Source organism: Bos javanicus, chromosome 2 (genome assembly GCF_032452875.1).
Source record: "Bos javanicus breed banteng chromosome 2, ARS-OSU_banteng_1.0, whole genome shotgun sequence".
Taxonomy (NCBI): Eukaryota; Metazoa; Chordata; class Mammalia; order Artiodactyla; family Bovidae; genus Bos; species Bos javanicus.
In genome coordinates this window covers 115,579,782-115,591,888 of record NC_083869.1, presented here as the reverse complement: position 1 = coordinate 115,591,888, position 12,107 = coordinate 115,579,782, and the positions used below count along the sequence as shown (strand labels likewise).

The 12,107-nt window shown below is 39.4% G+C and overlaps 1 protein-coding gene across 1 annotated transcript in view; it reads right to left on the bottom strand.

Annotated features, from left to right (window-relative positions):
- The window catches only part of COL4A3 (collagen type IV alpha 3 chain), a 162,106-nt gene that overhangs the window by 20,470 nt on the left and 129,529 nt on the right, over positions 1-12,107 (bottom strand). Inside the window, exons 33-39 of the mRNA XM_061386688.1 lie at positions 11,188-11,277; positions 10,693-10,827; positions 5,100-5,198; positions 4,285-4,374; positions 3,813-3,952; positions 1,377-1,503; positions 38-118 (exon numbers count right to left, since the gene is read on the bottom strand). Coding sequence (XP_061242672.1) covers positions 38-118; positions 1,377-1,503; positions 3,813-3,952; positions 4,285-4,374; positions 5,100-5,198; positions 10,693-10,827; positions 11,188-11,277 — 762 coding nt within the window. The remainder of the gene's footprint in view (positions 1-37; positions 119-1,376; positions 1,504-3,812; positions 3,953-4,284; positions 4,375-5,099; positions 5,199-10,692; positions 10,828-11,187; positions 11,278-12,107) is intronic.

The following is a 12,107-nucleotide window of genomic DNA, read 5'->3' as shown; positions in this document are numbered from 1 at the left end:
TCACAAAAGGGAACTAGACAAAATACAAAAATGGAACCTGGAGGGCCTTTTGTTCCTGGAAAGCCAGGGAAGCCTTTAATTCCTTTGGACCCCAAATCACCACCAGGACCAGATTTCCCTGTAAATGAAGAGAGAGGGAAAGGAAAAAAGAAAACCACAAGATGAATGATTCCAACAATGGCTAAATGCTAGTTAAGTCAATTGTGCTCAAGCTGGTCTTCAGGGGTCGCTCTTGCTACCAGTCACAGTGGGTTTTGTCTTGGATGTTATTTCCCAGAGAAGCACAGCAGAGATGTGCCCACTCATTTTCAAAGGGATGTGTACCCCAGCCAGGTGAACATCTGAATATCTGATTTATTACTTTAATTGGGATTTAGCAGCAAATCCACTGAGCCTTTCCATGTTTGGAAAAAACAGTTTAAATATTGCCTTTAGAGTAAGACCTGAAGCTGCAAACCAGTGACTGAGTAGTTGTTTTTGATCAAATGATGTGAAAACCCAAATAACAAGCAAATATTAATAAGAAAGCAACCCAATGTTCAAACTGGAAACATGTCAGAAAAAAATAAAAAGTCTCAGATCAACCGTGTTACAGGTTAAATTGTGTTGCCCCCAAATGCCTCTGCCGAAGTCTTCATCACTTACTATTTCAAAATATCACTGCATTTGGAGGTAAGTCTTTATTTATTTTTTGCCTGTGCTGCCCCAGTTGTGGGATATTAGTTCACTGACCAGGGATAGAACTCTGGCCCCCAGTGGAGTCCTAACCACTGGACCACCAGGGAATTCCCAGGCAGGGTCTTTAAAGAAGTAATTAAGTTAAAAAGAGGTCACCAAGGCAGATGGTGACCCTAATCCAACATGAATGATGTCCTTATAAGAAGAGATTGTGACACAGATACACAGAGGAAAGACACTTGGAGAAGGAGGCCACATACAAGCCAAGGACAGAGGCCTCAGAAGAAATCGGCTCTGGGACACCTTGATCTCAGACTCTCAGCCTCCAGAACTGTGAGAAAATGAATTTCTGTTTAAGTCACCCAGTCTGTGTATTTGCTTTGGAAGCCCTAGGAAACTGATACGAATATCCTGAGTACATTGATCTAACATTTCATGTCTTTAGGTTGAATTCATGTGAGGTAGCACTCCCAAAATTTTGTTTATAGGAGGTTTTAAGATTTCAGGTAACCAAAATGGACTGAATGGGCTCCTTGCAATTCATTTGCTGTTTCTTAGTGTCTTTGATTTTAAAGATCAAAGGTGAAAGAAGCCAACTATAGTACAAAAGCCTAAACAGCTTTCCATTCACTATTCTAGGAAGCGAGGGCCATACACGTGTCAGGCTTCCAGCACTCAGGTTGCAAAGCCAGGCTCACCTGGGTGGCCAGGGGGTCCGGGGCTCCCAGGAAGTCCCTCTGGTCCAGCAGGCCCCGAACGTCCAGGTGCGCCAGGTGGTCCTCTTTCGCCTTTCTTGCCCATGTCACCTGGCAATCCTGGATCTCCCTTAAATTCAGTCAAACACCTTTAAAATTCTCATATAAGCAGGACATGTGATCAGAATTAAGTATAAACTATGTTAGTTTGCATTTATTGATTTATTTAGCAATTCATGGTAAATGTCTGCTGTGAGCCAGCACCCTGAAAACTTGCTGGAAACAGGACGGCTATGTAATTTGTGGGGTGCAGTACAAAATGAAAATGCACTTCTCTTGTTTTTTAAAAATAAACTTTTTAAAAGCAATTCAAGACAGAAATGGCAGAGCATTAAACCAAGCATGGAGTCCTTATCAGCATGGGACCTCTGTGGCTACACAGAGGGTCCTATGCCCAGGAAGCCAGGAATATGATGGTAATTGCATACAGATATGTGATACATACAATTCCTGCCTTCATGGAACTTTAGAGACCACTGGGAGACAGATGTTAATAACAAATGTATAAGTTCAAATTGTAATGTTTAACTCAGGTGTAAGAAGCAAGCAGAACAAATAGATGCATGTTCATCAAATACTCTGCATGCAGATAAATAAATGCAAAAAACCCAACACTTTCCATAGTTTTCTAGTCATTAAATCTGTACTTCACTTTTATGATAAGCTAGAACATATGGATTTGATAGTGACTTATAAAATCTTGAAGGTAGCTGATTAAAAACTACTCTGTTACTAAGATTTGCCAGCATGATAAAGCCAGCTCATTTTGTGTTCAATGTACAGTTTAAAAAAAATTTCTTCTGTAGTTACCTATGAAAAATTTAAATCTAAATGAAACTGTTAATTAATTGAATGAATTAAGTTAAATACAATTTCTCATTGAGGAAAGAATGGAAAGAATCTCTCCCTGGCTTTCTGAGGATCTAGTTAAAAATAAAAGGCAAAGGAAATTTGTTTGTATTCCATGTAATAAAGGGTTACTTTCTTGGGACTTTGTGGTTTCTAAAAATTTTTCTTTCTTATTGATTTATAGCTGGAGGAAATCTTTAGGAAAGGTGGTATTTTATTGGCTCAAAAGAGAGTCAGGGAGAAAGTCCCCTAAGTAACAATTTTTACATTCTTTGGAATCATATACTCTTGAAAGTCTGATGAAAAATAACAGACTCCTACAAAAGAAAAACAAACAAACAAAAATCCCCGTCTCCAAACAGTTTTCATTCAATTTCAGGATCGATGAAATCGATCTGGGTTCAATTTTTCTTTGGCTCCAATAGGCTTCCCCAGTGGTCCATGGAATTACAAGTTAAAACCCCCTGCTTGTGGGAATTTCTGTTAGTTATTCTCTATCAGCCTCGCTCTGAATCTTAGTGTAGTTGCTATAGACAGAAAGGTTGGAAGAAGATAAACCTAAAGAACAACTGAGCCCCGCTGAAACCTTTGGTTACTTCGTGATAAAACATACAAGGGAGGACTTCGACAGAGCACAAGCACTGAAAAAACTGTGATGGGATAAATAAATCCTCTGAGTAATGCAATGAAAATAAAGTTCTAAAACAAGAAAAATGTATCAGGATTTTTTGTGTGTTTGCTTTTTAATAATGCTCTAAATCTATTTTATTTTATATCTTTTATTATGTTTAATAAGTGTTTTTTATTATAAAGTTGGGAAATTTGTTTTTGTAAGCATGTGTAATAAATTTGAATCCAGAGCAGAGACTGACCCCTTTGTGCCGTGAGAAAAACAAACACTGCGTGGGCATCTTCTATGGGCCTGTGGTCACCGACTCCTTCTGGCAGCATACATAATTTGCAGGGCCAGTTACGAGAAATATCTCATGGGTTGAAACTGGAGAAAATAAACTCAGAAGTTGAAACTGTGTGATAGACATCCTCAGTTACATGTTTGTATGTGCTTAGTCGCTCAGTTGTGAATGACTCTTTGCGACCCTGTGAACTGTAGCCCACCAGTCTCCTCTGTCCATGGGGATTCTCCAGGCAAGAGAACTGGAGTGGGTTTCCATGCCCTCCTCCAGGGGATCTTCCCAACCCAGGGATCGAACCCAGGTCTCCAGCATTGCAGATGGATTCCTTATAGTCTGAGCCATCAGGGAAGCCTACCAGGAGGCATACATAAATTGCAGGGCCAGTTATAAGAAATATCTTGGGGGTTGAAACTGGAGAAAATAAACTCAGAAGTTGAAACTGTGTGATAGATATGCTCAGTTATAGAGAGAGAGGGAAAAAAAAAAAAAAGCCCAAATGCCTGAAAATACAGTAATGTTTTCAATTTTCCTTGCCCACAATGAATCCAGACATCTGCTGATATTTAAAAGGACTCATTCCACTACCAAAATGTAAATACTTCAGTGGCCTACATACCTTTGGTCCTGGTGGTCCTGGCCTTGCACCTTCTGAATAACCTGGCTCTCCCTTATCTCCTTGGAGACCATGAATACCCGGGAGGCCTGGACTTCCAGCTAGACCTGGGAACCCCACAGTTCCCTTCATTCCTTTAGTACCTGAAATTAGGAAAGAAATCAGGTAAAATAGGTAAAGGCAGAGATCTTGAAGGATTCTATTTCTGACCTTTGCACAAACCATCTTTCTCCCATGAAGCTGGTTTCTCAGAAGCTCTAAAGCATCAGGTAGCCTCTGTGGATGATTTTCTGCACAGTGTAAATATTTATTTCATTCTCATGTTCTTGCTGCATACACTACCTTTGTCTAAGAGCATATCTAATTGTTTTACACCAACTTTCTACCAAGTGGAAAACCAAAGTGACAACACAGAAAATGTAGAAGCAGGACTCATCATGAGGTTGTAGGCTCACAATAGGACCTTACGCCTTACCTGGCACTCCCATGTTTCCCATGCTTCCTGGGGTGCCACGTGGTCCTGGCTCACCGGGATTCCCAATGCTGCCGGGCTCTCCTCTGGGGCCTTAAGAACAAATAAATAGTTATAGGTTCTGTGTAGTTTCTGGACACAGTAGATGCTCAATGAACACTTGTTGCTTGCACAAATGAGTGAATCCAGAGCAACCAGACCAGCTCTTTAGGTACTTGTTTAGCTGCCTTTATGCCTTCAAACAGGGAAGGGACTGGCAACTCAGAAAATATACAACTAGAGTAAATTATATTTTGGTCAGCAGGCCTGGAGTTCAAACATCAAAATCATCCTAGGACCAAGGCCAGCAGGAAAAAAGGGGCTACTGTGAAAATACAGTAATAGATTTCCAAATGCAGTAAGGAAATTTTATTACCATGCAATAAATTTCATCACTGATGTTGTTGCAGGGAATAGGGGACTACTTTATTTATTTAAAAAATTACTTTACAAATTGAATAACGTGTTTAGAAAGAGGCAAATTTGGAAGCCTCTAAAGCATTTTCTTACTTTCTTCCAGGATATATGATATTGTAATAAATTATAGTGTACAATACATACCACCAATTTCAAAATAACATTTTGAATGCAAAATAGAACTTCATGTAGGTTAATATTTTTAGTTAAGACAGGCTGACCACAATTTGGTTAAATTATAAGAAGCAAATTCCTCTTGGGACAATGTCGGGGCAGAATTCATATTCTAAAAACACATTTTTGTTAAATTTAGGCCTAGGAAAACTTAACACCTGTTATTTCTATTAGAGAATCAGTCATACCTGGTGGTCCTGGTGGTCCAGGGAGCCCTGAGAGTCCTTTTATACCTGGGAACCCTGGAATGCCTCTATTTCCTTTCTCACCAGGCTTTCCTGCAAGTCCTAATGTTAAAAAAAAAAACATGTATTAAATATATAGGTTAGAATTCTATCAGACTTTTCCAATCCTGATTAAAATTTATGAGGTATTATTATAGTACACATAGAATATTTGTTAAGAACATGGGCAGATTTAGGCTTATATTTTATTTAAAAAGAGGGTTAAATGAGATAACACATAAAAGCATTAGTACAGTTCCTGGCATGAGTTAGGTATAGTTCTCAAAGAACACTAGCAATTATCATAATGTTTACACTTTGAACCAACATTTTAGGAATTAGTGACCTAAACACAGCTCTTCTCTTTTTTCTTTAATTAATGACAGAGGGTCATCTACTACACTATTCTTATTTGGACTACTGCATTCTATGCAGATGACACCACCCTTATGGCAAAAGTGAAGAGGAACTAAAAAGCCTCTTGATGAAGGTGAAAGTGGAGAGTGAAAAAGTTGGCTTAAAGCTCAACATTCAGAAAACGAAGATCATGGCATCCGGTCCCATCACTTCATGGGAAATAGATGGGGAAACAGTGGAAACAGTGTCAGACTTTATTTTTCTGTGCTCCAAAATCACTGCAGATGGTGACTGCAGCCATGAAATTAAAAGATGCTTACTCCTTGGAAGGAAAGTTATGACCAACCTAGATAGCATATTCAAAAGCAGAGACATTACTTTGCCAACAAAGTCCATCTAGTCAAGGCTATGGTTTTTCCTGTGGTCATGTATGGATGTGAGAGTTGGACTGTGAAGAAGGCTGAGCACTGAAGAATTGATGCTTCTGAACTGTGGTGTTGGAGAAGACTCTCGAGAGTCCCTTGGACTGCAAGGAGATCCAACCAGTCCATTCTGAAGGAGATCAGCCCTGGGATTTCTTTGAAAGGAATGATGCTAAAGCTGAAACTCCAGTACTTTGGCCACCTCATGTGAAGAGTTGACTCATTGGAAAAGACTCTGATGCTGGGAGGGACTGGGGGCAAGAGGAGAAGGGAACGACAGAGGATGAGATGGCTGGATGGTATCACCGACTCGATGGACATGAGTCTGAGTGAACTCCGGGAGTTGGTGATGGACAGGGAGGCCTGGCGTGCTGTGATTCATGGGGTCACAAAGAGTCGGACACGACTGAGCAACTGATCTGATCTGATCTGATTCTTAATCCATCTATTACAACTATAATTTATTAAGTAACTGGTTTACGGAAGACATTATTTTCTTTTAATTATCTGATTTAGCCTTCAGGCATTCTCAATGAATTCTTGAGCCTTTCCAAACTGGGTGGTGAGATGAGAAAATTGAGACTCCTTAAGAAGTCAATGAACTAATGTAGAGTTACAACATCAGTTAGTGGTAATGCTGGGATCTGAACCCAGTCCCACAACACCATCCTGCTTTTCCTAAAACATGGTTTTGATCACATTATTCTCCTGTTAAAAAATATTCATTGCCTCTCTTTTGCCTACAGAGTAAACGATGAATTCCCTTCATGGCGCTTAGAGCATTCTATAATCTGTCCATGGCCTGGCTTATGCATTTCCTCAAGCAGAGTCACTTCCTTTGTCTGTTTCCCCGCTTACATATTCATTAATTCACATATGGTTTGAGTACTAATTAATAGACAGGTCCTGTTTTGAATACTGGAGACATAAGTACTTTGTCCCGGTTTTTAGTATTTAATTGGAGAGAGCCAAATAAAAAATCACCACCCAGTGAGATAGTTTCTGTAACAGAGTTGGGCACAGTGTGCTACAGGTAAGAATTCTGAGGGGGAATTTTAAAATTTTTATTCGATTTTTATCTTTGGCTGCACCATGAGGCATGCAGGATCTTAGTTCTCCAACCAGGAAACCAACTTGGACCTCCTGCATTGGGAGCACAGAATCTTAACCACTGCACCACCAGGGAAGTCCCAAGAAGAGGGGATATTTTTAAGCTCAATCTTGAAGACCAAGTGGGAGCCAGTTGGATGGAGAAAGTGTGCAATGGAGCAGGAATTCCTAGACAAGAAAATACATGTGCGAAGGGGTGGTGAGTGGCAAGAGGTGAGAATTTTTTCTTTTGTAACTTTTGTTTTTTTCCATATATATCCTTTATCATAACCTAAAATATGTTTTATTTAGTTTATTCATTTGCTTTGTATTTTAAGGGGTGGCAAACGACTGCCTGTGGGCCAAATTCGGCTTAATGTTTTATGGCTGGAGATCCAAGGATGGCTTTCACATTTTTGTGGGTTGTAAACAAACAAACACCAAAGAAGAATATGCAGCTAGGGTCACAGGTGGTCCACAAAGCCTAAGATATTTACTACCTGGTCCTGGATATAAATCATTTCAGAGACATGACTGCCTCTTTCCTCCACTGAGCTGTTAGTTTCCTCGTGACCAGGATATTAGCACTGCTTTGTTTACCTCTCTGTCTTTAGGACAGAGTAAAACGCCCCGTCAGTAGGTTCTAAAAATAATTGTTGAGTAGATAAATGTTATGTGGCTGGAGAGGTAGGCGAAGGGCAAGTGGTAGAGAAACTTGGATGCTGGTCTAAGAAAGTTGAATTCTTAAAGCAGGGGGAGACTTGGAAAGATTTTAAGCCAAGAATACTTGAAACCTACTCACAATTTAAATACTCCTTCATGGAGGATTTTTTAAAAATTTTATTTTATTGAAGTATAGTTGACTTACAATGTTGTATTATTTCTGTTGTATAGCAAAGTAATTCAGTAGTATATGTATATATGCTTTTTCATATTATTCTCCAGGATAGTTTATTACAGGATATTGAATATAGTTTCCTGCGCTCATGGAGGCTTCTTTGACTACCCCACTTGAGGTGTTCTCTGCTTTGTTCATCTCCCACAGAGCTCAGTGTCTTGGTACCCAGCCGACAGCAGAGTGAGAAGGCTGAGTGTAGACTTTGCTTTTTACCTTTTTATTTTGTACTGGGGTATAGCTGATTAACAAACAATGCTGTGACGATTTCAGGTGAACAGTGAAGGGAGCCAGTCATACGTACACATGTATCCATTCGCCCTCAGTGAGTATGGACTTTGGAACCACATCAGAGTGAGGTCCATCTCTGCACTTCCTATCAGAATGACACTGAGTAATTTGACCTTTCTATTTCCCATCTGTAAAATGGGATGATAGCAATCATCTATTCGTAGGGTTGTTGTGAGAATTAAATGAGTCAATGTTTGTAAAATTTGGAATAGTACCTGCATGTGGGAAGGGCTTCATAGGTCTTTGCTAAAAGTAACACAACAGTTCTATTGTGTTATTCATTTTCTTTTTGTTGTTGTTGAGTTGCTAAGTCGTACCTTACTCTTTGCGACCCCATGGACTGTAGCCTACCATGCTCCTCCGTCCATGGGATTCCCCAGGCAAGTATACTGGAGTGGGCTGCCATCTCCTTCTCTTTGTACATATGCCTAAATCTCCCATGCAGACTCCTCAAGGAGAGGAAGACTACTTTTTTGTACCCTTAATAGCTCTTCCACTATTTGCAATGGATGTTTTCAAGTCAGAAATTCAGATAAAAAAAAGAATCATATTGAAATTAGAGAGGCCTAGATAGTATGATCTTTTGCTGCTGTTGTTCACTCTCTGCTCCTTGGTTATGTGTTTGAAAAGCCAAAAGGAAACATACAGGACAGCCTCCATGTATACTGTACTTTGTTAGAAGCATAGAAATAACATGCGTCCCTCTATATTTCACAGAAACAATTTTTCAATTATAAATTAGTCTCCATTGTGCATTCATGATGTTAGAGCCAAATTTTAGTTTATGCAGGCACAGATATGCTATTCATATTTTTTTTCCCAAAATGTTTGCAACACTACTTAAATCATCTAGGATAATTTAGCGAAGCAGTGTTTGTTTATGAAGACTGGACATTTGTGCCAGTATTTTTTTTTTTTTCTTTTTATATCTTGACTTAGACCAGTTCTAGAGGAGTTTTATAAAATTAATACTACTTTCTATTTCATTGCTAAAAATGCAACACAATCTTCTGTATGCACCTAGAACTAAATTATCTCTTTGACAGCAGATTAGTGGGGGACCATCCCAAAGACCTTAGAGTTAGGCATGACTGAAGTGACTTAGCACATGTGCACACGCCCCAAAGACCTTGACTTGCTCATTTTCCTTTATAGAAAAAAAAAAAATTGTAGTTTTTTCCAGTGCTTAGCCATTTTTTTAAGTTAGAGAATCAGTTGGATTCAATCACTCTCCAGAACACTGGTCGAAGTCACTTATGTGAAGTCCTTCCAAATTCTAGGAGAGATGGCTACTTAGCTTGCCAGCTTGGTCTACAGAATTCTATACAGAATTTTAAAATCAAATCTGTACTTGGACTGTAAATCCTTACCTGAAAAACAAGTAAATATTTGTTGAATACAATCTGACTTCACAAAATTGATTACAAATTACCCAAAACTTTATATGGTTTTGCAACTACAAACACATTATCTTCCCTGCTATATAAGTTTGATCTGCAAACATTTAATTTTACCCAGCAATTCTGTTTTACTAAAGTTACTCAATTTGATCAGGAAGACTGCACGGCTGCTGCTGCTAAGTCACTTCAGTCGTGTCCGACTCTGTGCAACTCCATAGATGGCAGCCCACCAGGCTCCCCCATCCTTGGGATTCTCCAGGCAAGAACACTGGAGTGGGTTGCCATTTCCTTCTCCAATGCGTAAAAGTGAAAAGTGAAAGGGAAGTCGCTCAGTAGTGTCCGACTCTTAGCGAACCCATGGACTGCAGCCTACCAGGCTCCTCTGTCCATGAGATTTTCCAGGCAAGAGTACCAGAGTGGGGTGCCATTGCCTTCTCCACACGGCAGACTTTCTTGAATTTTGATTTAATATTGATTGCATTGATCATATGACGAAACCTGTCATACAAAGAGCTTAAATAATTTGAAATAATGTGAATGGGTTTGAATTTGAACTTAACAGCTATAGCTAACAATTCTCAGCCTTTTTAAGGCATTGACTTGTAATCAAAACACATTTTCTCTTCAGTAATTATTTTCCAAAGGTCTCTGAGCATGAGAAGCAGTTTTTAGATGCAATCAGAAGAATTCATCCTGGCAGTTGATAGAATAGAGTAGAATTTGAGGTGGAGATTTCTATTCCCGCCAGGGAACTTTTTTATGTGGAGTTTTCTAAAGGTTTCATTTTCACCATTCTTGGCCAAAGTGCGGCTTTGAGGCTTAGAATCTAAAAATTGACTGGTGATAGTTTAAAGACAGCAGACTGAAATGCAGAATTAACTTAGAATAAAAAGTTATGATTAAAGAGGTGATGTATTATTATTAAAGCACACAAAACCCAGTTCTAGTGGAGCTTAGCCATCAACTGGCTTTGTGAGCTTGGGTGCAAAATTAAACCCTGGTCCTCACTGTGCTCATATGTCAACTAAAGGGATTTTCCTGGATAATTTCTTAGTCCCAGAATCAGCTCTGATGTTCTGCTCTAAATGTAGAGAAGTCTTTACCTTTGAGTCCTGGCTCCCCTTTGTCCCCCACTAAGTGGAATATCTGAGGAGACCCGGGAGTTCCTCTTTCTCCTTGCTCCCCCTGGGCTCCTGGGGGTCCTCTTGTGCCCTTTACTCCTGGAATTCCAAAGCTCCCTAAAAGACAGGAATAACAGCATCAGTTCCTTAATTCTTTAGAAGTCCATGAGGATCCAAAAGCTAACAGTGCTTATCATAAAACAAGACAAATAAGCCAAAAAAGGTTAATAGGGCTAAGAACTTGATGAATAGTTGCTCCTCAACAGGCAGCCACATGAGGGTAGAGGTCAAAGCCTATAGGGAGAAAAATATGCCTCTATTCAAATTGGAAAAAGGAATACAGAAAACTGCAAAATTAAATATACGATTCCCTCAGAAATACTTTCTCCTCAAAGGATAAAATACAATTTATTTTTCTGCTAATTAAATGAATATTGTTCATACCTTCTAATAGCTGGAAGATACTCCATCACTTACCCTTCTGTCCTGGGGTGCCTGGGCTCCCAGGAGGCCCTGGGGGACCAATGTTGCCTGGAAACCCCATCATCCCCATTATTCCTTTTTCACCTGTGGAAAGAAATTAACACAAGGCAGCACATGTTGTAAATAATGAGAAAAGTAAGTACTCCATAAAATAAAGTATACTTAGAGGAAAGAGAGTTAAAAAAATGGTTTCTGTAAATAGGAAAATAATCATAATAGTCTATGAGACAGATCAGGAAATGGCCTTTTTCTTACTTCACAGATGTAGAAGTCATTGGTAGTACATCACACTTGTGGGTGAGAAGAGACTATGGCCGAAGTTCGGGAGCCTTTCCTCCTCCCGAATAACTTTCAATCAATAACTTTCTGTTATATTCCCTTATCATACTTCCTTCACAGCCTTTGTCTCTAGATGAATCTAGGGCCTGGAACAGTGATGGCATATACTAGAGGCTCAGTAGTATAAATGAAAGGTTAATTAGCAGATTGAGTCCTTTGTCCAATTTTTTTAAAACTTTTTAAAGTTTGACTATAATTGTTTTTCAGTGTTATATTAGTTTCTGTTGCACAACAAAAGGAATCAGCTGTAAGTATACACATATTCCTTCCCTTTTGAGCTTCCCTCCCACTCTGCCACATTCCAACCCTCTAGGTCATCACAGAGCACCGAGCTGAGCTCCCTGTGCCATACCGCAACTTCCCACTAGCTCCCTATTTTACACATGGTCGTGTATATATGTTAATGTTGTTCTGGGCTCTTCTCATGAGGAGAGATCAGCGAGGTCCTTACACCATGAGAAGACTATTGAAACATTCTCCCCCAAACATACAAACCATAAAAAGTGATGAAATAAAATGAATTATAAGGGAATACTATGAACCATGATATGCCACCAAATTAGATAACTTAGACA